This window comes from Balaenoptera ricei, chromosome 1, assembly GCF_028023285.1.
Source record: "Balaenoptera ricei isolate mBalRic1 chromosome 1, mBalRic1.hap2, whole genome shotgun sequence".
Taxonomy (NCBI): Eukaryota; Metazoa; Chordata; class Mammalia; order Artiodactyla; family Balaenopteridae; genus Balaenoptera; species Balaenoptera ricei.
The window spans coordinates 44,027,764-44,054,138 of NC_082639.1; the positions used below are offsets into that span (position 1 = coordinate 44,027,764).

Consider the following 26,375-nt stretch of genomic DNA (forward strand, 5'->3'; position numbering starts at 1 on the left):
AAATTCAACACCAATTTATGATAAAAACTCTCCAAAAAGTGGGCATAGAGGGAATCTACCTCAACATAATAAAGGCCATATACGACAAACCCACCGCAAACATCATTATGAATGGTGAAAAACTGAAAGCATTTCCTCTAGGATCAGGAACAAGACAAGGATGTCCACTCTCACCACTATTATTCAACATAGTTTTGGAAGTCCTAGCCACGGCAATCAGAGAAGAAAAAGAAATAAAAGGAATACAAATTGGAAAAGAAGAAGTAAAACTGTCACTGTTTGCAGATGACATGATACTATACATAGAGAATCCTAAAAATGCCACCAGAAAACTACTAGAGCTAATCAATGAATTTGGTAAAGTTGCAGGATACAAAATTAATGCACAGAAATCTCTTGCATTCCTATACACTAATGATGAAAAATCTGAAAGAGAAATTAAAGAAACACTCCCATTTACCACTGCAACAAAAAGAATAAAATACCTAGGAGTAAACCTACCTAGGGAGACAAAAGACCTGTATGCAGAAAACTATAAGACACTGATGAAAGAAATTAAAGATGATACCAACAGATGGAGAGATTAGAAGAATCAATATTGTGAAAATGACTATACTACCCAAAGCAATCTACAGATTCAATGCAATCCCTATCAAATTACCAATGGCATTTTTTACAAAACTAGAACAAATAATCTTAAAATTTGTATGGAGACACAAAAGACCCCGAATAGCCAAAGCAGTCTTGAGGGAAAAAAACGGAGCTGGAGGAATCAGACTCCCTGACTTCAGACTGTACTACAAAGCTACAGTAATCAAGACAATATGGTACTGGCACAAAAACAGAAACATAGATCAATGGAACAAGATAGAAAGCCCAGAGATAAACCCACGCACCTATGGTCAACTAATCTATGACAAAGGAGGCAAGGATATACAATGGAGAAAAGACAGCCTCTTCAGTAAGTGGTGCTGGAAAAACTGGACAGCTACATATAAAAGAATGAAATTAGAACACTCCCTAACACTATACACAAAAATAAACTCAAAATGGATTCGAGACCTAAATGTAAGACTGGACACTATAAAACTCTTAGAGGAAAACATAGGAAGAACACTCTTTGACATAAATCACAGCAAGATCTTTTTTGATCCACCTCTTAGAGTAATGGAAATAAAAACAAAAATAAACAAATGGGACCTAATGAAACTTCAAAGCTTTTGCACAGCAAAGGAAACCATAAACAAGACGAAAAGACAACCCTCAGAATGGGAGAAACTATTTGCAAACGAATCAACAAAGGATTAATCTCCAAAATATATAAACAGCTCATGCAGCTCAATATTAAAGAAACAAACAACCCAATCCAAAATGGGCAGAAGACCTAAATAGACATTTCTCCAAAGAAGACATACAGATGGCCAAGAAGCACATGAAAAGCTGCTCAACATTACTAATTATTAGAGAAATGCAAATCAAAACTACAATGAGGTATCACCTCACACCAGTTAGAATGGGCATCATCAGAAAATCTACAAACAACAAATGCTGGAGAGGGTGTGAAGAAAAGGGAACCCTCTTGCACTGTTGGTGGGAATGTAAATTGATACAGCCCCTATGGAGAACAGTATGGAGGTTCCTTAAAAAACTAAAAATAGAATTACCATATGACCCAGCAATCCCACTACTGGGCATATACCCAGAGAAAACCATAATTCAAAGACACATGCACCCGAATGTTCATTGCAGCACTATTTACAATAGCCAGGTCATGGAAGCAACCTAAATGCCCATTGACAGACGAATGGATAAAGAAGTTGTGGTACATGTATACAATGGAATATTACTCAGCCATAAAAAGGAACGAAATTGGGTCATTCGTTGAGACGTGGATGGATCTAGAGACTGTCACACAGAGTGAAGTAAGTCAGAAAGAGAAAAACAAATATCGTATATTAACGCACGTATGTGGAACCTAGAAAAATGGTACAGATGAACCAGTTTGCAGGGAAGAAGTTGAGACACAGATGTAGAGAACAAATGTATAGACACCAAGGGGGGAAAGCCACAGGGGTGCGGGGATGGTGGTGTGCTGAATTGGGCGATTGGGATTGACATGTATACACTGATGTGTATAAAACTGATGACTAATAAGAACCTGCTGTATAAAAAAATAAATAAAATTAAAAAATTAAAAAAAATACAACAAATACATGTTGAATTTTAAAATATTGTTTCTAGTGTCTTACACTGAAATTGCAGCAATGCTTAACTTTTATCTCAGATTGACTTTCAATAGGCTGCAACTCCTAACAAAAAGATTCTCACTTCAGAATATAACATAATTTCCTTTAAATAGGAAACTTGCCCCAAATTTAGAAACAGTCCTGCCACAGACTAAAAATAAATACAGCCTTCATTTATAGAGTATCTATTAACCTTACAACATCCGTATGAGGATTCCCCATTTTACTAGCAAAGCAACTAAATCCCTAGAAGTAAATAATTTGCCCAAGGCAACAAGCAAATAAGAAAATTCAGCTCAATCTAGTCATTTCAATTCTTTAGTTTAAAACTATTTGAAATCTGTCCTTATTGCAGAATGAATTAAGCCCTCACAGACTTCTTTTTCTCAGTTTCCAACCACAGCTACTTCTTAATTCACCAAGTATTTTCTGAGCTCATACTATGTCAAACATTTTTCTAGGAGGTGAGGATAATAATGTAAACAAAACAAATGAAAATCCTTGTCTTCATGAATTGACATTCTACTGTAGGAAGACAGGTAATAAATAAACAAATGTACAAAGAAATAAATAAATAGGAATGTGGGGGAGGTGTTATCTCCTTTTTAAAAATAGTCATCACTTATTAATAAAATGACTTGAAGTGAAAGACTGAGCTGTGTGGATATATGAGAAGACATTCCAAGCAGAGATAAATGTGAATGCTAAGGCCCTGAGGCAGGAGTGTGCCTAATTTGTTTGCAAAATCGCAAAAAGGCTACTATGACTGGAACAGAGACGTAATGGGGGTCAGATTACAAGACCCCTCATAAGGACTCCAAGTTTTATTCTAAGTGTGAGGGGAAGGTATTGAAGGCTTCTGAGCAAAGAATTACAAGATCTAATTTCAAAGGGATCACTTGCCTTCTATATTAAGAATAGAAACAAGATGAGTCTAATGCCATTATGAGCATACTACAATAATCCAGATGATGTTGGTTGGCTTGGTTCAAGGTAAGAGTGGTGTAAGTGGCAAGAAGGGTTGGATTCAGGAGTTGAAAGCATAAACACAGAATTCCTAAAGCCATGCATATTGATGAAGTCACTACAGCAGTCATGAGAGCACTCATTAGACAACTTTTTCAATTGTAAAATGTGAGCAGACAACGAAGCATCTGGAATCTTTTAGTAAGAAAAGCTTGGTATAACACTGAATGGGGAGCCAGAGGCCTGAAATGACATCTCAATTGATCTCGGATAAATCTCTAACTCTTGAGCCTGCTTCTATATCCATAAAATGAAATAATAAAAACTGCCCTACTTGGTAAAATAATTCAATTCTACAAGTAGCTAATCTTTATTTTGTGCTTAGCACATACAAGGCACTGTGTTAAGAACTTTACTTGTATTATCTTATTTAATCGTCATAGCCCAATAAGCGAGGTGTCGTTATTTTTATCGACTCCATTTAAATGATAAAGAAACTGAGATTTGGGGCTTCCCTGGTGGCGCAGTGATTAAGAATCTGCCTTCCAGTGCAGGGGACATGGGTTCGATCCCTGGTCCGGGAAGATCCCACATGCCGCGGAGCAATTAAGCCTGTGTGCCACAACTACTGAGCCTGTGCTCTAGAGCCCATGAGCCACAACTATTGAGCCCACGTGCCACAACTACTGAAGCCCGCACGCCTAGAGCCCATGCTCTGCAACAAGAGAAGCCACCGCAATGAGAAGCCCGTGCACCTCAACGAAGAGTAGCCCCCACTCGCCACAACTAGAGAAAGCCTGTGCACAGCCACGAAGACCCAACGCAGCCATAAATAAATAAATAAATAGATAGATAGATAGATAGAAACTGAGGTTTAAAGAGGTTAATAACTCATCCAATATCATCTAACCAGTAAGTGGCAGCGCTACACCTAGTGACTCCAAAAGCCCATACACTTAACCACTAAGCAAACTGTTATCTTTAATTACTGACCAACTACTATGTGCAAGGCACTGTATTAGGCACAACAGTAAATAAGACAAAAATGTCCTCAGTATCATGAAGCTTCTAGTTTCACAGAAGGGACACATGAAAAATGTTTAAATATTCCTTTATTATAGTTAAAATATTTATTTTACCATGAAACAAACATATCGATAAGCCTTCTTTAAAGTTTCTGTAGACCAGCTAGAATAAAGATTTGTCTCCTGAACAACCAACAGATCAAAGAAAAAATTAAAGGGGAAATAAAAACGTTTCCTGAGACAAATAAAAATGGAAAAACAACATACCAGAACTTGTGGGATACAGCAAAAGCAGTTCTAAGAGGGAATTTCATAGCAATAAATGTCTACATTAAGAAGCAAGGAAGATCCCAAATAAACAACCTAATTCTACCATAAGGAACTAGAAAAAGAAGAACAAACTGATCCCAAAGTCAGCAGAAGAAAGGAAATAATCAAAATCAGAGCAGAAATAAATGAATTAGAGATCAGACTCACAGTTATAGAGAACAAACCAGTGATTACCAGTGAGGAGAGGGAAGGGAGGAGGGGCAATAGAGGGGTAGGGGATAGAGAGGTACAAACTATTATGTATATAATAAGCTACAAGGACATACTGTACAACACGGGGAATATAACCAATATTTTTTAATAACTATAAATGGGGTATAACCTTTAAAAATTATAAATCACTATATCGCACACCTGAAACTTATATGACATAGAATACTATTCAGCCATAAAAAATGAGAAAATCCTACCATTTGCAATGACATAGACGGACCCTGAAGGCATTATGCTAAGTAAAATAAGTGAGACAGAGAATGACAAATACTGTACGATCACTTATATGAGGAATCTTAAAAGAAAAAAAAAAACCCTCATAGGAAAAGAAATCAGACTTGTGGTTACCAGAGGAGGGGAGGGGAGGGGAGGGGAAAACTGGAGGAATGTGGACAAAAGGTACCAGCTTCCAGTTATAAGATAAGTAAGTACTAGGAATGTATGAACACTGCTGAATGATATATAAGAAAGTTGTTAAGAGAGTAAATCCTAAAAGTTCTCATCCCAAGAATATTTATTCCTTTTTTTCTTTCTTTTCTTTTTATTTTACCTATATGAGAAGATGTTAGCTGAACCTACTGTGGTAATCATTTCACAATATATGTAAATCAAACCATCATGCTATACACCTTAAATTTATACAGTCATGTATGTCAATTATTTTTCAATAAAACTGGAAAAAAATAAAAGTAGTAACTTGAAATTAAAAAAAAAAAAGATTCCTGGGCATGGAGATTCTAAGTATTTCCTAGTCAATACTTAACACTTGCTATAGGGAAATTTACTCTTCTGATCTAACAGTTTGGACTTATTCCTTCTTTAGCACAGGTTAAAAATCTACATCTTTACTCCTCAATCAGATAATCTGTAAGTAAAAACTGTGAACCAAATACTTGATGCAATCAAAAGCAAGTTGGTAAGAATATTCTTAACGAGTATTTTAAAATTGGTAAAGAAAAACTTTAATTAACAATATACTGGATTGAAAACAAGAGGTTTTGGATGGCACGAAAACCAAAAAGGAGTCAGAAGAAAAAGAGATTATAGACATCTATGCTGGTACTGGCACACTGATTTTACATCATTGCTATCTAAATTCAACAACAAAATGTTTTCCATGCTTCCAAGTTTTCTTTCACCCCAGGCTATTCTTTCCTACTACTATCAAATATCCATTCCACCCCAACTTCTTCTTTCTCCCAAGAACTGACTTTTCCTGCTTCATATACTACATATCTTCCCAACCAGTCCCCTGCTTATATTCCCTGAAAATACATTTTTCACATTCCCTTTATACATGTCATACAATTTACCTACACCAACCATTCCCTAACCCAACTCCTAGCCATTCCTTCAGACTCAGTTCCAATGTCACCTACTTATAAAGCATTCCCCAAACTGATGCCTCTATACCCCAACTCAAGTTGGTTACTCCTTTGTCTAAGATCCTATTTTCAAACAATATTGTTATTACTATTATTATTTGCTTACATGCCTTTCTCTGAAAGAAACTCCTAGAAAGGCAGTATGATGGTTTTTAAAAAACCACGCATGCCCCAATTCAACTTTTTATCACCAGATCATGGCACATGAAAGGTACTCAATATTTATCTTGATAATGCACAGATCCAGACTAATTTCAAACTTAGGAAAGGGAAAGTGAGAGGAAAGACAGAACTATGTAAAACAGCAAATTGCAGGCTTCCCTGGTGGTGCAGTGGTTAAGAATCCACCTGCTAATGCAGGGGACACAGGTTCCAGCCCTGGTCCGGGAAGATCCCACGTGCTGTGTGCCACAACTACTGAGGCTGTGCTCTAGAGCCTGCGAGCCACAACTACTGAGCCCACGGTCCACAACTACTGGAGCCCATGCGCATACAGCCCATGCTCCTCAACAAGAGAAGCCACTGCAATGAGAAGCCCTTGCACCACAATGAAGAGTAGCCCCCGCTCGCCGCAACTAGAGAAAGCCCATGTGCAGCAATGAAGACCCAACACAGCCAAAAATAAATAAATGAATTTATAAAAAAATATAAAACAGCAAATTTCAAAAAAGACTTCCTTCTAACTAGGATCTTGTGAGACTAACTATATAATACAAACTCTTTCCTACATTATGGGCCTCTACTCCTTGATATTCCTTCCTACTTTCACAGGGTGACTACTCTGTCATAAATTCTATTAATGACTCAGGATTGCCTTCTTCAATTTAAATATAATCTTGTTTTTCTAAGCTATACAAAATCATACCATTTCTTTCTTTCCTTACTTATCAAGAATGATGACCTGGGCTTCCCTGGTGGTGCAGCGGTTGAGAATCTGCCTGCCAATGCAGGGGACACGGGTTCGAGCCCTGGTCTGGGATGATCCCACATGCCGCGGAGCAACTAGGCCCGTGAGCCACAACTACTGAGCCTGCGTGTCTGGAGCCTGTGCACCGCGATGAAGATTGGCCCCCGCTTGCCACAACTGGAGAAAGCCCTCGCACGGAAACAAAGACCCAACACAGCCAAAAGTAAATAAATAAGCTCAAAAAAAAAAAAAAATCCTTTAAAAAAAAAAAAAGAATGATGACCTATTTCCCTGTATGCATACTAACAAATATCCCAAGTACCTATTTAAGAACAGACTGATTTATGATTCTTTCCTTCAATATCTAGCAGTGTTTTTACCATTAAGGCTGGGAATGTGTATTTCTAGGTTAAGAAATTAATTAGTACTCAGCAACAAGATACCTATGGCTAAAACAGTTCCTAATACATAGGAGATATTCAGTAAATATGGGAGAAAAAAAGAGGAAAGAGAAAACCAAGGGGGAAAGGAGGAAGTCTGGTACATCCTGTATTATTTGCTAATTTATTTGTCACTCCAAATAGACCGTTAACTTCTAATCGGCAGAAACTGTGCCATTTTCACCAACATATATCCCCAGTGCCTAGCACAGTATCTAGAACATAACAAGCTCTCAGTATCTATTTGATAAATGAGTAAATCAGGGGTCAGCAAACTTCTTGTAAAGGGACAAAGTTATATTTCAGTAAATATTTTATGCTTTGGTAAACAGTAGATATTTCATGCTTTGTGGTCCACATACTCTCCGTAGCAACGTCTCAAAACTCAACTCTGCCATGGTAGCAAGAAAGCAGCTATAGATAATAAGGATGGCATGGTTGTGTTCCAATAAAACTCTGTTTATAAAAACATAAGGTATTTTACCACAATTTAAAAAAACAAAAACAAGGTGGTAGGCCACAGTTGGTTGAGCCTGGGATGAATGAATGAAGTCAGACTCACAGATGTAAGGATTTGCTGAACAAATGGAGGGAAAGAAGAGAGGGAGAGAAGAGGAAAGGAAATAGGGAAGGAAGGAAAGATGCATGATATCTCTGCCTAAGGAATATAATAAGAAAAATAAAAAGAGCTGTACTTGGGAAAGAAAAGCTATGAAACATGCATTTTCCCCCAAATAACTAAAACACATAGTATACTTTTTCAAGTCGAAAGATGTGATCTCTTTCTAAGCGTTCTTCTGCTTGTTTCAAGCCTAGCCTCTGCTCAGGTGTCAATGTAGATTCATCTATCACAGTGGCATTTTCTAAATAGTCCATCTCTGAAGAATTTTCTTTATTAGATTCATCGTTCTTCATTTTACCTAGAAAAGGAAGCAATCACTTAGTTACTATCATCAGAATTGGTAAATTAAAATTTTTTTAATAAAAAACAGACATTCAATTTATACACATACAGAAAAAATATTCTTCCTTTATGTTTTCCTTCATTGTGCATGTTGGTATACCTATGTAAAATATAAGTAAAAGATATACATGATATCAAAATTCACAAAGAAAACTCTACTTCATGGGTCAAATGCCTATCTTCTTCCAACCAATCTATATCAAAAAAGACAAATATGACTGAGACTCACTATACAAGGGTAACATAACATAACCATTTTGTCGAATCTCTGAAGTAAATATGATATAAAGCTACTTTAAGTCCCAAAGATGACTCACTGAACTGAAGTCACTTCAGTGACTTTATCACTATACAAAAGAAGCTAAAAGAACATATATACTCCAGACCACAGACTCACATGAGGCTCCTTCTTTGCTTTCACTGAACTCATGGATATCTCCACCACACCAATATTTTTTCTTTGCTTCTCTGCCTCCTAACTAGATTGTGATCTCTTTAAGGCACAGACTATGTGCTTTCTTTTCAATCTTTGCATTTCCAGCACCTACCAATATATACTTAGAATACAGTAGGTTGCACCACCAGTGTGATTTTTTTAAATACAAATTGAATCATGTTACTCTCTTGCTTAAAATACTTAACAGGCTCTCATGGAGTTCAGAATAAAGTTTAAACTCTTTAACATATAACATACAGTGCTTGCCCTCTTCAAGGCAGTCAACAGTTTAAATACAATAATCCCAAGTTGTAGTAGGTGCTATAAAGGAAAAAAACAAGTAACTGAGAGGGAAACAAACTTTAGATATGGGGGTCAGGGAAGGCTTTTCTGAGACTTTAAGCCAAGACCTCACAAAAAGAGAGCTAAGTTGTCTATATCTCTAATCTTATATCCTGCCCTAACACTTTTCACTTCATTCATACCAAATGTGCTAGAATGGATCACTGCTACTCCAAGTACCAATGACTGTACATGTCCTGTTCCCTCCACCATCAAGGCCCTTCCCACTTCAACTAGTTATGTTTACCTGTCCTGCAAAATTCAGTTTAAGCATCAACTGTTTCAGAAGACAGTCTGGGACTTCCCCGGTGGTGCAGTGGTTAAGAATCCGCCTGCCAATGCAAGGGACAAGGGTTCGATCCCTGGTTTGGGAAGATCCCACATGCCGCAGAGCAACTAAGCCCATGTGCCACAACTACTGAGCCTGCACTCTAGAGCCCACAAGCCACAACTACTGAGCCGACGTGCCACAACTACTGAAGCCCGTGTGCCTAGAGCCCGTGCTCCGCAACAAGAGAAGCCACTGCAATGAGAAGCCCACACACCACAACAAAGAGTAGCCCCCGCTCTCCACAACTAGAGAAAGCCTGTGAATAGCAATGAAGACCCAACGCAGCCAAAAATAAATTAATTTTAAAAAAAGAAGACAGGGCTTCCCTGGTGGTGCAGTGGTTGAGAATCTGCCTGCCAATGCAGGGGACACGGGTTCGAGCCCTGGTCTGGGAAGATCCCACATGCCGCGGAGCAAGTGGGCCCGTGAGCCACAACTACTGAACCTGCACGTCTGGAGCCTGTGCTCCGCAATAAGAGAGGCTGTGACAGTGAGAGGCCCGCGCACCGCAATGAAGAGTGGCCCCCGCTCGCCGCAACTAGAGAAAGCCCTCGCACAGAAACTAAGACCCAACACAGCCAGAAATTAATTAATTAATTAATTTTAAAAAAAGACAGTCTGATGTTCTTTATATTCTCATAGCACCCGCTATTATCTCACATTTTCACAGCAATGTAATTTGTATTTATTTATCTACCTCTTACAATTAGATAATGAATTCCTTGATGCTAATGACCAGATCTTATTCAACTTTGTACCTTCACATTTTAATACAATGCCGAGACCAGAGATGACAATAGTGTGTTGAATAAAGAAATTGATTTGGATGTACTTAAAAGCACTTCTAAAAGTAAATGCTCATAGATAATCAATAAACCTCTCCTCTCTGCCCCCAAAAGCCAATCTAGGGCTTCCCTGGTGGCGCAGTGGTTGAGAATCTGCCTGCCAATGCAGGGGACACGGGTTCGAGCCCTGGTCTGGGAAGATCCCACATGCCGCGGAGCAACTAGGCCCGTGAGCCACAACTACTGAGGCTGCGCGTCTGGAGCCTGTGCCCTGCAACAAGAGAGGCCGCGACAGTGAAAGGCCTGTGCACTGCGATGAAGAGTGGCCCTCGCTCGCCGCAACTAGAGAAAGCCCTCGCACAGAAACGAAGACCCAACACAGCCATAAATAAATAAATAAATAAATAAATAAATAAATAAATAAATAATTTAAAAACCCTGCTTCCTTAATTATTAAATTAAAAAAAAAAAAGCCACTCTACATGCCATCTACAAGAACCCTGAAATTCACTTCTCTTTTGATAGCACTAATTTTCTGAATAAAAATAGTGTGCCTCTCTCTGGAGGTGATGTGTCTCCTACCACAAGAGGAGCACAAGAGGAATATTATTCAGCAATGAAAAAGAACGATGCACTGATACATGCTACAACATGGATGAATCTTAAAACATACTAAGTGAAAAAAGCCAGACACAAAAGGCCACATGTTGTATGATTTCATTCATATAAAATACGCAAGTCTATAGAGACAGAAACTAAATTAGTGGTTGGCAGTGCCTAGGAGGAGAGGGTAATGAGTAGTGACTGCTAATGGGTATGGAGTTTATTTTGGGGGTGGTGAAAATATTCATGATTTAGACAGTGCTAATGTCTACACAACTTTGTAAATATACTAAAACCCACTAAATTGTATATTTTTAAATGGCAAATTTTATGGCATGTGAATTATATCTCAATAAAACTAATATAAAAAGGTAAATAAAAAATTTAAATATGACAGATGATAGTAAGAACTATGGAGAAAAATTAAAAAGGTAAAAGGAATAAGGAGTGCCAGAGGTGGAAGTGAGGTTTGTAAATTTTAGATAAGTGACCCAGCAAAAGGCTCACTGAGAAGGTAAGAGAGCTAGCCATATGGACATCTGGGGGAAGAGTGTTCCAGGCAAAGGAAAAAGCAAATGCCAGAGCCATCAGGTGGACACTTGCCTTCATATTTGAGGAACTGCAAGGATATCATGCGGTTGGAACAGAGAGAAACGATGAGAAGTAGATAAATGAGGGCAGAGAAGTGGGGTGGGGGGGAGTGCTGAAGATCACAAAGGTCACAGCAAGGACACTAGCTTTTACTCTGATATATGGGAAACCATTGAAACATGATGAACAGCAGTAACATGATCTGAATAATTTTAACAGGATCATTCTGGCTGCTATGTTGAAAACACAAGGAAGGATGGTATAAGTGAAAGTAAGAAGACGAGTTAGGTTCTGCTGCTCAAAAGCATGATCCTGACCAGCAGCATCAGCTTCATTCAGGAGCTTGTTAGAAATCCAGTATCTCAGACTCTAGATTTTCTAAATCAAAAATCTCAGAGAATGGAGCCCAAGAATCTGAATTTTAATACAATTCCCAATTGATTCATATGCACACTAAAGTTTGAGAAGCCCAGATCTAGTATATTCTCCCTTCAAATATTCACCAGGCTCACTCTCTCACCTCTTACCTTCAAATATTTGCTCTAATGTCACCTTCTCAGTGACAATTTAAATTTGAAACACCACCACCAGACACAGCTGTTATCATTCCTTATGACCTTTCCTGTTTTTTCTTATAAGATTTATCACTATCTAACTTATTATATACTTTTGTTATTTACTATGTTTGTTGTCTGTCTCCTCCCACTAGAATATTAACTCTATAAGTAAGTATAGTGTTACCTGTTTAGTTCATTGTTATATTCCTAGCAGCTAGATCAGTACCTGCACATAGCGGAGACCACCCAAAATATTTACTGAATGTACAAACGGCAAAAGGAAAAATGGTGGAAGTACTAGGTGGGAGCTAAAGTTGGACCTAATGGAGATTAATCCACTAATCTTTTGGCAGCACTACACGGTTTGTGGGATTTTAGTTCCCCGACCAGGGATTGAACCTGGGCCCTCAGCAGTGAGAGCCTGGAGTCCTAACCACCAGACCACCAGGGAATTCCCATATAAATCATTTTTTGGTTTTTTCGGTTTTCCTTTTTGTGGGCCACACCATGTGGCATGTGGGATCTTAGTTCCCCGACCAGGGATCAAACCTGAGCCCCCATGCTGAAAGCGCCAGAGTTTTAACCACTGGACTGCCAGGGAAGTCCTAAAACATACTTACCTATTTGGTAACAAGTGTTTTTTTGTTTGTTTTATTTTGGCCACACAGCTTGCAGGATCTTAGTTCTTCAACCAGGGAACGAACCCATGCCCCCTGAAGTGAAAGCATGGAGTCCTAACCACTGGACCACCAGGAAGTCCCTCATTCTTATAAGTTTGTTAAAACAAGTCTCCCGAAAGGACCTCTACTTGGTCTACTAGCTTCCTTAAGCTATTTCAACTTGTTCTCCATGTTAACAAATAACAAAACTGCATTTAATTGGAGAAATAATAAAAATAAAGGATATTCATTGCCATTGCCTGCCTACTGTGTCAGGGACTACATGAAACACTCGATTGAATTATTTCACTTAACCTTTACAACAAAGGCAGCCGCATCTCCACATTTTAAAAAATGAGGAAACTCAGACATATTTTAAAGGATAAGCAGCTTATCCAAGATTACAAAGTTATTAAGTGGGGAAGATAAGATTCAAAACCTATGAAATTTTACTCCAGAGCTCACAATCTTAACCACCTCACTCTGTCACCTTATTTTGTCACCTTTTTAAGAAAATAATCTTTAAATCATATTTTTCACTAATTCAAGTGACCAGACCCCTGTAGCTGATCTTATGCACCAGTATTTCCCAACTTCAATCACATACTGTCATGTTTAGATCTGCCATATCTAAACACTAGCAGTACTATTATTTATTTGATATTGTCTTTAAATTGACTTACTTTTTTGGGCCTTGTCCTAAACCATATCTATGAAATTATTAACATTTTTTCTTACATACAAAGGTACCTCTATTAAATTACAAAAAAGGTTTGTCAATAAACCATCTTCTGTGTACCACCAGAAATAAAAAGAAGCTATTTCTGAACTCTTTGTCAATATTTCTCAAAGTGTGGTAAATAATGATTTAGAAATAGCTTTTTCTGTTTATACATCAAGAAAAGGTTTTATTCTTTTAGCCACAGAAACATCAGGAAAAAAGACTGCCAAGGAAAATTCATTAATTTAAACAAAATTAGGATTAAAGTACTCAAAAGACATGGACAATATTTATAAACAATTAAGTAACACTAAGATCAAGATCTCATAAGAAAATGAATTTTACAATGATAATTCTCAAGTAAATTGCAACAGTGTCCTATTGAATCTGTTTCCAGTTTTGCTCCTGTCAAAGAATTTGCTGAAAAGATAAACATATATATTTATATATATATATATACATGATCACAGTGCTACCTTGGTTAAAACTCTTCAGTGGCTTCTCAAAACACTCATAATAAAGTCCACACTGTTTATCATATCCTAAAAGGCCCTTTACTTTCCAATTCTTGTGTGCCTTTTCAGCTGCATCTTTTGCCACATTCCCCAAGTCCCTGTTGCAGTCATACTGAATCTCAGACACACTTGCAGTCTCACATTTATATCATGCATTTTCTCAACCCAAAGTCTAAATACCTCAATTAAATCATGTACTTTCTCGATTCTAAGTTTTTGGCACTGAACTAAACTACCACCTTACTTATCTGTATCACCCTCACCTAACTAGAAGCTTCCTTGAGGTCTGGGGCTGTGTTTTTTTGGTTTTCCACTGTAAACACATGCGTGACATATAATGGGAACTCAGTACATACATGTTTGGTGAATGAATGAGCAATGTATTACCAGGACCATTTAAAAGAAGAGTGAGAGAGAGAGAGTGTGTGTGTGTGTGCGCGTGTGTGTGCGTGTGTGTGTGTGTACACATCAACTATAGGAGCCACTAAATTTGTATTTGCACAGGCTTTGTATCTCCCATAATAAATGTTTTCAACCTAAGACCCATATTATTAATGCCCTTTTTGTAGTTAAAGTAGTTAAAATCAAACTAAGGACAATCTAAAGAACATTAATATTAAAAAATCTCTCCAAAAATGTGACTTGTGGAATAATCTAATTTGTACTTACTCAAATCATCCGATATGTCTTCAGTTCCTGAAGCACTATCATCAGAATCACCAGTATTATCTGTACATGTTTGTTGCTTCTGAGATTGTTGTGAGTTTTCCAGAGCAGATTTTTCTCCCTCTGCAACATCAATATTCACTTTGTCCAGAGAAGTAAAGGAGCTTGGAATTTTTTTTCCAATCTGCTGTAATTCTGTCTGTCTCATATTTTCTTTCAACAGTAAACTGGGTACCTTCTCAGCTTCTGCTGGTAAGCTGGGCACCTTTTCTGATTTCATCTGAGAACCAGGTGCTTTTTCTGCTCTCCTCTGTGAATTAAGTGTCTTTTCTGCTGCTGTTGCCTGTGAGCTGGGTGCCTTTTCTGTTTTCACTGGTGAATTAAGTGACTTTGGTGATTTTTCTGTTTTTGCCTGTAAACTGGGTGCCCTTTCTACTTTTGCCTGTGAAACAGGTACCTTTTCTGCTTTCACCGGTGAATTCGGTGATTTTTTTGCTTTGCAGTGACTTTGATCTCGAAGGACTAACCCCAAATCTTTAGGGCCTGGAACACTGGCAGCATTTACTTTACATGATTTAACTTCTGCTTTTTCTATACAAATATCATTTTGCTTATTTTTTTTACTACTATTCCTATTTGGAGAGTTGGTCCCAATTTCTTTTATGGATTTATCATTTCTAGCTTTCAAAGTTTGATTAGTTATAAATTTAACTGCTTTGCTTTCTTCAGAAAGAGCCCAAGCATTCTTCTTTGGTTCATGATTTTCATTTTCAGAGTTCTTAGACTCTTCCATTATCTGAAAACCTGCTTCCTTCCAATTGTGATATTGTAAAGTGGCAGATCTCCAGTAGTCTGAATTGCTTCCAATCCAGTTTAGGCAAGCAAACTATTGGATTAAAAAAAAAAAAAAAATCTGTTATTTAAAATGCAAAACCCATTTCTAAAAAATTGGTTAGACACAAAAAAAACTTTTACAATTCATTCTCAAAACTGAATAGCGGGGCTTCCCTGGTGGCGCAGTGGTTAAGAATCTGCCTGACTATGCAGGGAACAAGGGTTCAAGCCCTGGTCCGGGAAGATCCCACATGTCGCGGTGCAACTAAGCCTGTGCACCACAACTACCAAGCCTGCATTCTAGAGCCCACGCGCCATAACTACTGAAGCCTGCGCACCTAGAGCCCGTGCTCTGCAACAAGAGAAGCCACCGCAATGAGAAGCCCACGCACCACAACGAAGAGTAGCCCCCGCTCGCCGCAACTAGAGAAAGCCGCACAGCAACGAAGACCCAACACAGCCAAAAATAAATAAAAATAAAGTAAAAAGCTGAAGAGTAAAAAATAAAAAATTTTAAACTCTGAAAACTATATGAGAAGGAGTTAAAATCCACTTAGTAAATAACAGCGAAATCCCCATAAAGGAGGTTCTAACGTAATTCTGGCACTATGACATCAAAACAAGGGAACTTCAGAAGTAAAATGCTGTTTTACATTACTCAATAAGAATTTCAACTAAAAGGGAAATAAAACCTGCAACTGATGTACCACAATTAACATAAAAGGAAATGGAAGAAAAATAACACAAGAATTCCAATCTATATGCAACATAGGGAACCAGCTTATAGAAGACTAAGTGGTAAAAATAACAGAAGAACTGCAATCGATATGCAACATAGGGAATCAGTTTATAGAAGGTTAAGTGGTAAGATCTTTCCCACATGACTTTCCTACTAAATACTACCTATTTATACCGCTAACCTACTTCTAACTTGACGCTCTAAACATGGGGAACCAACGTCAACAGACTTCCTCCAGCTCCAAAGTACAAAGCAGTTTAAATAAATTATTCTGAGGTAAGAAAATTTTAAAAAACCAACAGGATCCCAGAGTTTAAAAGTTATAGTAATATTCTGTATGATGATACATGTCATTATACATTTGTCAAAACCCACAGAATGGATATCCCTAAGAGTGAACCCTAAGGTAAACTACGGACTTTGGATGATAATGACGTGTTAACGTAGGTGCATCGACTGTAACAAATGTACCACTCTGGTGCAGGGATGTTGATAGTGAGAGAGGCTATTCCTGTGTGGGGGAAGGGAGTTACATGGGTACTCTGTACTTTCTGCCCAACTTTGCTGTGAAACTAAAACTGCTCTAAAAGAATAATAATGTTTAGAAAAAAGATAATAGAAAGAAAAAAAAATCAGAATCCGTTTTGTTCTAAAATATAATAGGAACTATTACACTTTTACCACAGAGCACAAACTATAAACAAATGAAAATACTACATTTTGTTAAATAATTTCTATACTAGAAATAGCTTATATACTACATATTATGGAAATCAGGATTTTTTTTACTTTTCACTTTGTCCTATATGCCTTAAATTCATACTTAAATTCATGACTCTAAACAAAGATTAATAACATGAATAAAAATCAGAGTCAAAAAAGCAAACTGCATGTAGCATCTTTGATTTTACTTGGTTAAATCTGGGCAGTCAAACACCTCTAAATCATATAACTATATATCATACAAACACAAAAATACTATCTAAATTCAAAAGCTCAGAACACAATTCATTTACCCCTATCTATTTTATGCCAAAGCATATTTCCAAATAAAAGAAAAAAAGAAATTAAACTTACATAGTTATGTCTCCACTGAAATATCTTACTCTACTTGGACCTAGCTTTTATAATTCCTGTTGTAGTACAGTCCTCTACATTCTCTGCCTTGATCTCTGTCCAGATTAACATTATCTCTTATTTTAAAAAGCCTACTAGATAGATAAGCAACAAGGATATACTGTGCAGCACAGGAAATTATAGCCATTATTTTGTAATAACTTTTAATGGAGTATAATCTCTAAAAACACTGAATCACTATGCTGTACACCTGTAACTAAAATAATATTGTAAATTAACTATACCTCAATTAAAAAAATTTACTAGGTGCTTCTTCTAAATTATTTTACAAAATAATATTTAAAGAAATTATGATAATTAAAATTTAAGCCAAAACCATATTAGATTTTCACCATTTCTTTTTTTTTTTAATGTTTAGATTTAAATCTACTTTTTTTTAAAAAATTAATTTATTTATTTTTGGCTGTGTTGGGTCTTCGTTTCTGTGCGAGGGCTTTCTCTAGTTGTGGCGAGCAGGGGCCACTCTTCATTGCGGTGCGCGGGCCTCTCACTATCGCGGCCTTTCTTATTGCGGAGCACAGGCTCCAGACGCGCAGGTTCAGTAGTTGTGGCTCACGGGCCTAGTTGCTCCGTGGTATGTGGGATCTTCCCAGACCAGGGCTCGAACCCGTGTCCCCTGCATTGGCAGGCAGATTCTCAACCACTGCGCTACCAGGCAAGCCCGCACCATTTCTTTTTTGAGTAATATTATTTTCCAGTAAAAAGCTGTAGCACTTTTATCTATAAAAGAATGTTTTTGCTCCTGGTTTTGGGATATTTAAATGTATTTAATAGATTTTTCTTTCATTATTCTTGATAAAGTTTTTTTTTTTTTTACATAACTGTCAAAACAGTTGTCAAATACATCTAACTTCTTGTAGAAACTGCTGCAGGTTCCTAATTTTAAAAGTAATAATGGGTTCTATTCTAAAAGATTACTTTAACTTATCCAGTAACCAAAATATTTTAAATTTTCTAATGCTATTCTATGATAATGACTAGTAATTTTGTAGATGTCATCTCACTGACAAAAGCCTAAACAAAAAAGACTTGATACAGCAATGCTGATCCACAATTCTGTTTATAAAACTTTTTAGACATACTATTCCTCCATTCAAAAATAAAAAAAAAAAAAATCAATCTATTTAATACAGATAAATGCTAGTGAGGAGTTAGACTCAGAAAGTTGCCAGGTTTCACTTTGAGTAATTTGTTTCACATAACTGAAATTACATTTAAGTTTTTAATTGGAATAATGTGTTATGAAAAAAACAGACCATAGTTATTTTCTTTTTTTCTTTTAATTTATTTTCTTTGTTAATTTATTTTCTTTATTTGGTTACACCAGGTCTTAGTTGCAACAGGTGGGCTCCTTAGTGGCAGCATGTGTGCTCCTTAGTTGCAGCAGGTGGGCTCCTTAGTTGCAGCATGCATGTGGGATCTAGTTCCCTGAGCAGAGATCAAACCCGGGCCCCCTGCATTGGGAGCATGGAGTCTTAACCACTGCGCCACCAGGGAAGTCCCTATAGTTATTTTCTAATCTTCCCCATCTTTTCTTATATGAGTAGCAAATGTCCTCTCACTTCCAAAACAAAGTGTGGTAATTTCACAGCAAAATTGCTATTTTTAACTTTTTCTTTTAAGCTATCAACAGTATAAAATTTTCCCCAGGGGCTACCCTGGTGGCACAGTGGTTGAGAATCCGCCTGCCAATGCAGGGGACACGGGTTCGAGCCCTGGTCTGGGAAGATCCCACATGCCGCGGAGCAACTAGGCCTGTGAGGCACAACTACTGAGCCTGCGCGTCTGGAGCCTGTGCTCCGCAACAAGAGAGGCCGCGACAGTGAGAGGCCCGCGCACCGCGATGAAGAGTGGGCCCCGCTTGCCGCAACTAGAGAAAGCCCTTGCACAGAAACGAAAACCCAACATAGCCAAAATTAAATAAATAAATTAATTAAAATTAAAAAAATTTTTTTTAAATTTAAAAAATAAAATTTTCCCCAAAAAGGTATGGATCCTAGAAACGAAGTTTTCTCTGAGAAGATAGTGTTTTGAAAACAAGGTTCACTGCTTCCCAGTGCACACTCAGCAAAACTGGTTGAATCAAATAAAAATGTCAGACCTACTTTCTAGTTCCTGTTTATATTTTCAGAATGCAGAAAATACGTATTAAATGAGATTCTAACCTTAAATAACCAATTATTAACAAGAAAATAGAGAATTTTTAACAAATTTATTTTAAAAGTGTTTGAATATTGAAAACAATAGCATTTAGAATGTATTCCATTTCATTTTTAGTAAATCATTAAACATCAGTCCATTTCCTACTTCTAGGTCTAATCATGTCTTCTATCCTCCTTGAATCCTTACCATCAATGTCTACCACAATTCTAGGTACTTAGTAAACACTCAAAATCACTAGCAATTAAAAGAACATCTACTCCAGCCTGATGTCTTTACACCACTCTTTACCTGCTGCAAACTGAAGTCTTTAGCAGAAATTGGAATTGTTTCAAAGAGAAGTTTTTGATGCCCTTCTGTAATTATCCATCATTCAACTGGCAGACTGACCTACAAGGTTCGGGGCCTGAGTCTTGTAAGAGTTGTTTGGATACACTAGCTGAGAAAGTTTACCTGAAATAACTGTTGCATAACTAATGGAAAAGCTAGTCACAGAAAGAGTTACTGCTCAAGTAACCCTTCATAGGACAGACAAAGGAAGCTACTGTAAAGCATAATTATAGAAAGTTATCAGAAGCTCCTACTACTTTGGAAAAAAAAATTACATAATCAACCAATTTCAGCTAAGACCTCCAACCCCTGAGGCCCACTAGCTACTTACTGAGTGACTTTAAACAAGAGACACTGACCCTCTCTGAGTCACAGATTTCTAAACTATAAAGTGAGTGGCTGAACCAGAGTCTACTCCATCTAAGATGTTATAATTCAATGCAAATCCTGAAACACAGTGATGCCAATGTTATATTGGTTCTGATAATTTTACAATTATAGAAAATTAGCAGGGACCTCTCGGGCCCCATGAAGACACAGCATTTGTATGGATGCTAACTAGACTTACGGTGGTGATCATTTCCCAATATATTCAAATATTGAATCATTATGTTGTACACCTGAAACTAATATAATATTGTGTGTCAATATTACCTCAATTAAAAAAAGAGAGAGGAAAAAAAAACCCAACATAATGCTCTCCTATAGGAAAAAAGCTTGCTAAGCAAAAGGAGTCCACATAAACTAGACTCCAGAGACTGAATTATTATACATGGTATGTGCTTAATAAATTCTAAATTAATTAAACATTTTCAAAATTACTAAATTCTTAATAATTATAAAATCTGGTATTTGCAGTTGGTTATTTCTAACGCCGAAATACTAGCAGTAATAAACCAAGCTTAAAATATTGATTACCTTTAAGGCAATAGTTCTCAAATTTTATCATTCATTAGAATCACCTGGAAGGTCCCATTCCCAGAGTTTCTGATTGAACAGGTCTGGGATTGAGGCCTGAGAATTTGCATTTCTCACAAGTTCCCAGGTGATTCTCATGTGGCTAGACTGGGAACTACACTTGAAAAATCAATGCTCTAAGGAATGTTTCTGAAAGTAGAAGTGAAGGAAAACCAAACTCTCCTGTATAATCTTATACACAAGATTATAAGCTCCAAGAGGTAAGAAACCATTTCTCATTTTGCTTACCATTATATCTTCATCGCCTATTACAGTACCTAGTTCAAAGTAGACACTCAATAAATTTGTTAAATGGATTAATAAAAACTTAGCTGAAATTATTTTTAATTGTTCACACTTTAAAAACAAAATATAATAGATCCAAAAGATATTTAATTGCCTCATACTTTATATTGTCTACAATGTAACTAGAAAGTGTCTCGCTTCCCAATCCATCCCCTAGCCTCCTACCACCCAGGGTGGCCTGGATAAGTATGCCTCTTTCTATGGACTTTGTTCTTACCTTTCTCATAGTACTTAGCACTTAACACATTTCATGTGTTTACCTCCTATTTAGACTACAGGAATTTTTTTTTCCAATGTGCTTCTTATAAAACAAATACACTTACACAGTTGAAAAAGTAAATGGCAAGGCAAAACAGCATTCTCCTACCAACTACCAATCTCTCTCCTCAGAAGCAACTACTGTCAACTCTTTTAGCTGTTTCTTCTGAGATTTCTCTCCATATTTCTAAATTACATGCTTAAGCTGATACTACCTATTTTGTTTTAGATTTAGGTACTATCTACTGACTTCCTACAGACAGAATTGTACACACACTTATGTTCCCATCCTACCACCATCCTCCCAGGATGACTATAATATAATATGCCAATATTATTTATGGCTGAGCCAAATATACCATTGCACAGAGTTTTCTAGATATCTATCAAAATTCATTTTCTCCTTTTTCCTAGGCACGTAGCTAAACTACATTTCCCAACCTTCTCTGCAGTTAGGTGTGTCCTTAAGATCAAGTTCTTACCTCCTCCATGCTCTCCCCTTCTCACTGGATAAAATTCTCAGTCATCCATCTTCAATCACATAGCCAACAATTAAATTCCAATCCAGACCAGTAGGTCTTAAACTTTTGTGCACAGGAATCAGCTAGTTCCTAAGTGCAGATTCCGATTCAGTAGGTTTGGAGTGAGGACTAACATTCTGCATTTAGTCTAACAAGCCCAGGTAAAGTCCACACTGTTAGCCCTTGGCCATACTTTTAACTGGACAAAAATCATCAGTGGAACTTGGTACTCCTGAATGACCACACACAATAAACTATTCATCTGGATCTGGTGACTACTCACCTAGCAACTATTACATGAGACAAATAAAACTGGTTCTTAGGTCACTGTACTATTGGATCTCTTTATCACAGGAGCCTAGACTTTTGACTTAAGCAACATATATACTATAATCACATTTCTCTTTTGGTATACTTTTCAGTTTTACCTGGAACTGTCTCACTTCTCTTAAGTTTTTTATATATCTGTCAATAATTCATTGACAGAACTGTAAATCTTCTCTCAATGTCTTCAAATACATCAAGCAACCCATGCGTTTGTTTTTATTGTCGTTTTTCTCTCCTTGGACATCCCATCTGGCACCTTCTGATCACTACTAGATTTCCACCACACTTGTCACCCTGAGACTTTCCTTTTGCTATCATCCTACCAATTCCCATCTACTCTCTCATGCTGACTGACTCTTCTATTTTCCTCTTCCATAAGTTACTCCCTCTTTTTTGGTGTAGCATATCCTCCAGTAGCTTTCTAAGAAAGAAAACAAGAAAGGCATTAAGAAAGTAATTATGCCCTACTTCTGACATTTCATTTCATGTAGAGGGACAACCATTATCACAACATTCCTGATTTCTTTCCACTCCATTCATTCCTTTCCTAAGGAGATGGGGTAACTTATTTCATCATTGAGTTTAGAAAAATGATCTGGGCAAAAGTTAGCACCTTCCTCTCTCCTTCCTCTTTGCATTCAGCTGTTCTCAGGAAAGAAAATTCCATTCTCTCATTCATACTCTAACATTACAGTTGCAAGCCCCACACAGGGCCTGTCACTGTTCAGCTCTGCCTATGCCTGAGTGGTTAAATCTATCTATTTCTGGCATTGAGTATTAGCAAGCCACATGAAAATATAAGTCCCATTCTCCAATGTGAATCTTATCCATAATAAAAATAATATTCTGGTCTCCATATGCTTCCTTTATCTCTCCCAATTTGTTCAGAATTCAGGAAGGGAAAGAGAGTGCTATTTATTGGGCTCCCTTAAGCCCCAATAGGAGATAAGTTTTATAAGACTTTGTATGCCTGAAATGTCTTTATTCTTTCTTCATATTTTGTTTAATTAGGTTTGAAATTCTAGGTTAAAAATCATTCACTCAAAATCTTACAGGTATTGTTTCAACAATTTCTAGTTTCTAGTGTTACTACTGAGAAAATTATGCCATTCTTATTCTCCATCTCTTTTACTGACCTGTTTTTTTTTTCTTTATGGAAACTTTTAGGATATTCTCTTTGCCTCAGTGTTCTGTAATTTACAAGTGATAAGTCTTAGTATAGATATTTCTTTATTCATTTTGCTGTGCATTCAGCTGGCTCTTTTAATCTCTAACGCAAGTCCTTCACTTCTGGAAATTTTTTCCATATTATATCTTCCATAAACTTCCTCCCTTTCATCTTCTCTGCTCTTTTTCTAGAGCTCCTATTAATTGAACTTTAGGCCTCTTACACTGATCCTCCAATTATCTTTTCTCTCCATTTCCCATCTCTTTTTTGTCCTTCCTGGGTGACTTCCTCAAATTTATCTTCCAACCCTTCTATATTTGGAGGGGGGGCATGGAGGAAACCTTTCGTATTTTCACTTCTAAAAACTCTCTAATTCTCTGATTATTCCTTTTCATAGCACTCTGATCTTCATCTCTTATTTCTGAAAACACTAACAATTTTTCTGGAACTTTTTTCTGCTCCCTGTATTGTCTGGTTCCTGAGTTCCTCATGTGCTTTCCTTCTTCTCTACCATGCATACTAGCATATGCATAACAGGAGTCTCAGAAGGAAAAGAGAGAAGGGGAAAGAAAAAATACTTAAAGAGGGAATTCCCTAGTGGTCCAGTGGTTAGGACTCCCCGTGCTTTCACTGCCGTGAGCCCAGGTTCAATCCCTGGTTGGGGAACTAAGATCCCACAAGCCGTGCGGTGTGGCCAAAAAAAAAAAAAAAATTGAAGAAATAATAGCCAAAAACTTCCCAAATCTGATGAAAGACACAACTACACACATCCAAGAAACTCAATGAACTCCAAGCTGAATAAACTCATAGGAATCCACACCAAGACACATAATTGTTAAATTGTTAAAGACAGAAGAAATTTTGAAAGCAACAAGAGGGAAGCAACTTCTCATACATGAAGAATCCACAATAAAATTAACAGCTGATTTCCCATCAGAAATCATGGAGGCCAGAAGGCAATGGGATGACATATTTAAAGTCCTGGATGAAAAACACTGTCAACCAAATATTCTCTAACCATGCAGAAAAACTATCCTTTACTAATGACAGAGAAAGTACAACACTTCCAGATAAACAAAAGCTAAGAAATTTCATTAGCAGACTTGAAGTCTAGCCCTACAAGAAATGCTAAAGGGAGTTCTTAAGGCTGAAATGAAAAGAAATTAGGCAGTAACTCAAAGCCATAAGAAATAAAAGACACTGGTAAAGGTAACTTAGCACCGGTAAACATAAAAGCCAGTATTATTGTACTGCTGGTTTGTAACTCTTCCTTTTTTCCTACATGATTTAAAAGGCAAATACATAAGAAGACAATTATAAACCTATGTTTATGGGCACACAATGTATAAAGATGTAATCTGTGACAATAACAATGAGAGAGAACAGAGACATATAGGATCAGAGTGTGTGTATACTATTGAAACTAAACTGGTATTACTCAAACTAGGCTGTTATAAATTTAAGATATTAGTTGCGCTGTTATCTGCAAGGCAACCCCTAAGAAAATGTTTAAAAATACAAAAAAGGAAAAAAGGGAATTAAAATAGCACACTATAAAAAAGTCAACTAAATACATAAAAAGGCACTAATATAGAGAAATTGAGGAACAAAAAGCACGAGACATACAGAAAAGAAAAAACTAAAGAGCACGAGTAAATCCTTCCTTATCAATAACTACTTTAAATGTATTGGGTTGGCCAAAAAGTTCCTTTCGTTTTTAAGTAAAAATAAAAGACACATTTTTCATTTTCACCAAGAACTTTATGAACAACATATGCACCCTTTTGTTCCACTACCTTCTGCCATTTTTCAGGCAACTTCATAATTCCATCTTGCCAAAACTCTTTATCTTTTTGACCAAAGAATTGTTCCAGGTGCCTTTTACAGTCTTCCAGGGAATTGAAATTTTTTCCATTAAGAGAATTTTGTAAAGACCGAAATAAATGGAAATCTGAAGGTGCAATGTCTGGTGAATACGGTGGATGAATCACAACTTCCCAGCTAAGCTGTAACAGTTTCTACCTGGTCATCAAAGAAACATGCACTCTTGCGGTATCCTGATGGAAGATTATGCATTTTCTGTTGACTAATTCCAGATGCTTTTCATCAAGTGCTGCTTTCTGCTGGTCTAACTGCAAGCAGTACTTGTTGGAATTAATCGTTTGGTTTTCTGGGAGGAGCTCATAATAGAGGACTTCCTTCCAATCCCACCATATACACAACATCATCTTCTTTGGTGTGGTTGGTGGTGATTTACTTTGTTTGCCTCACGATCTCTTCTGTTCCACATCATTGTACAGTATCCACTTTTCATCACCCATCACAAATTGTTTTAAAAACAAATGTTTTCATTACACTTAAGTAGAAAATCACATGCAGAAATATGGTCAAGAAGGTTTTTCTCACTTAACTTATGCGGAACCCAAACATCAAAGCGATTAACATAACCAAGCTGGTGCAAATGATTTTCAATGCTTGATTTGGATATTTTGAGTATGTCAGCTATCTCCTGTGTGGTATAATGTTGATTGTTCTCAATTCATGTCTCAATTTGATCACTATCAACTTCAACTGGTCTACTGGACCATGGAGCATTGTCCGGTGAGAAATCTCCAGCACAAAACTTTGCAAACCATTTTTGACACATCTGATCAGTCACAGCACCTTCTCCATACACTGCACAAATCTTTTTTTGCATTTCAGTTGTGTTTTTACCTTTCTTGAAATAATAAAGCATTATATGCCAAAAATGTTGCTTTTTTCTTCCACCTTCAACATTAAAATGGCTACACAAAAATTCACCAATTTTGATAAGTTTTTTTAAAGGCACACTAATATGACAGCTGTCACATACAATCTAACAAAATTGTTTCAAATGAAGTTAAAGACAACGAAGGACTACTAGAGCCATCTTATGGAAAAAACCGAACGAATTTTTTGGCCAATTCAAAAATGA

General features: G+C 37.0%; 1 protein-coding gene across 8 annotated transcripts in view; it reads right to left on the reverse strand.

The window, feature by feature from the left end:
- TUT4 (terminal uridylyl transferase 4) overlaps positions 1-26,375 on the reverse strand; it is a 155,610-nt gene that overhangs the window by 108,630 nt on the left and 20,605 nt on the right. For all 8 annotated transcript variants that reach the window (XM_059922538.1, XM_059922493.1, XM_059922489.1 and 5 more), the window contains exons 2-3: positions 14,686-15,568; positions 8,269-8,432 (exon numbers count right to left, since the gene is read on the reverse strand). In XM_059922538.1, the coding sequence (XP_059778521.1) occupies positions 8,269-8,432; positions 14,686-15,475 (954 nt within the window). In that variant the 5' untranslated portion in view covers positions 15,476-15,568. The remainder of the gene's footprint in view (positions 1-8,268; positions 8,433-14,685; positions 15,569-26,375) is intronic.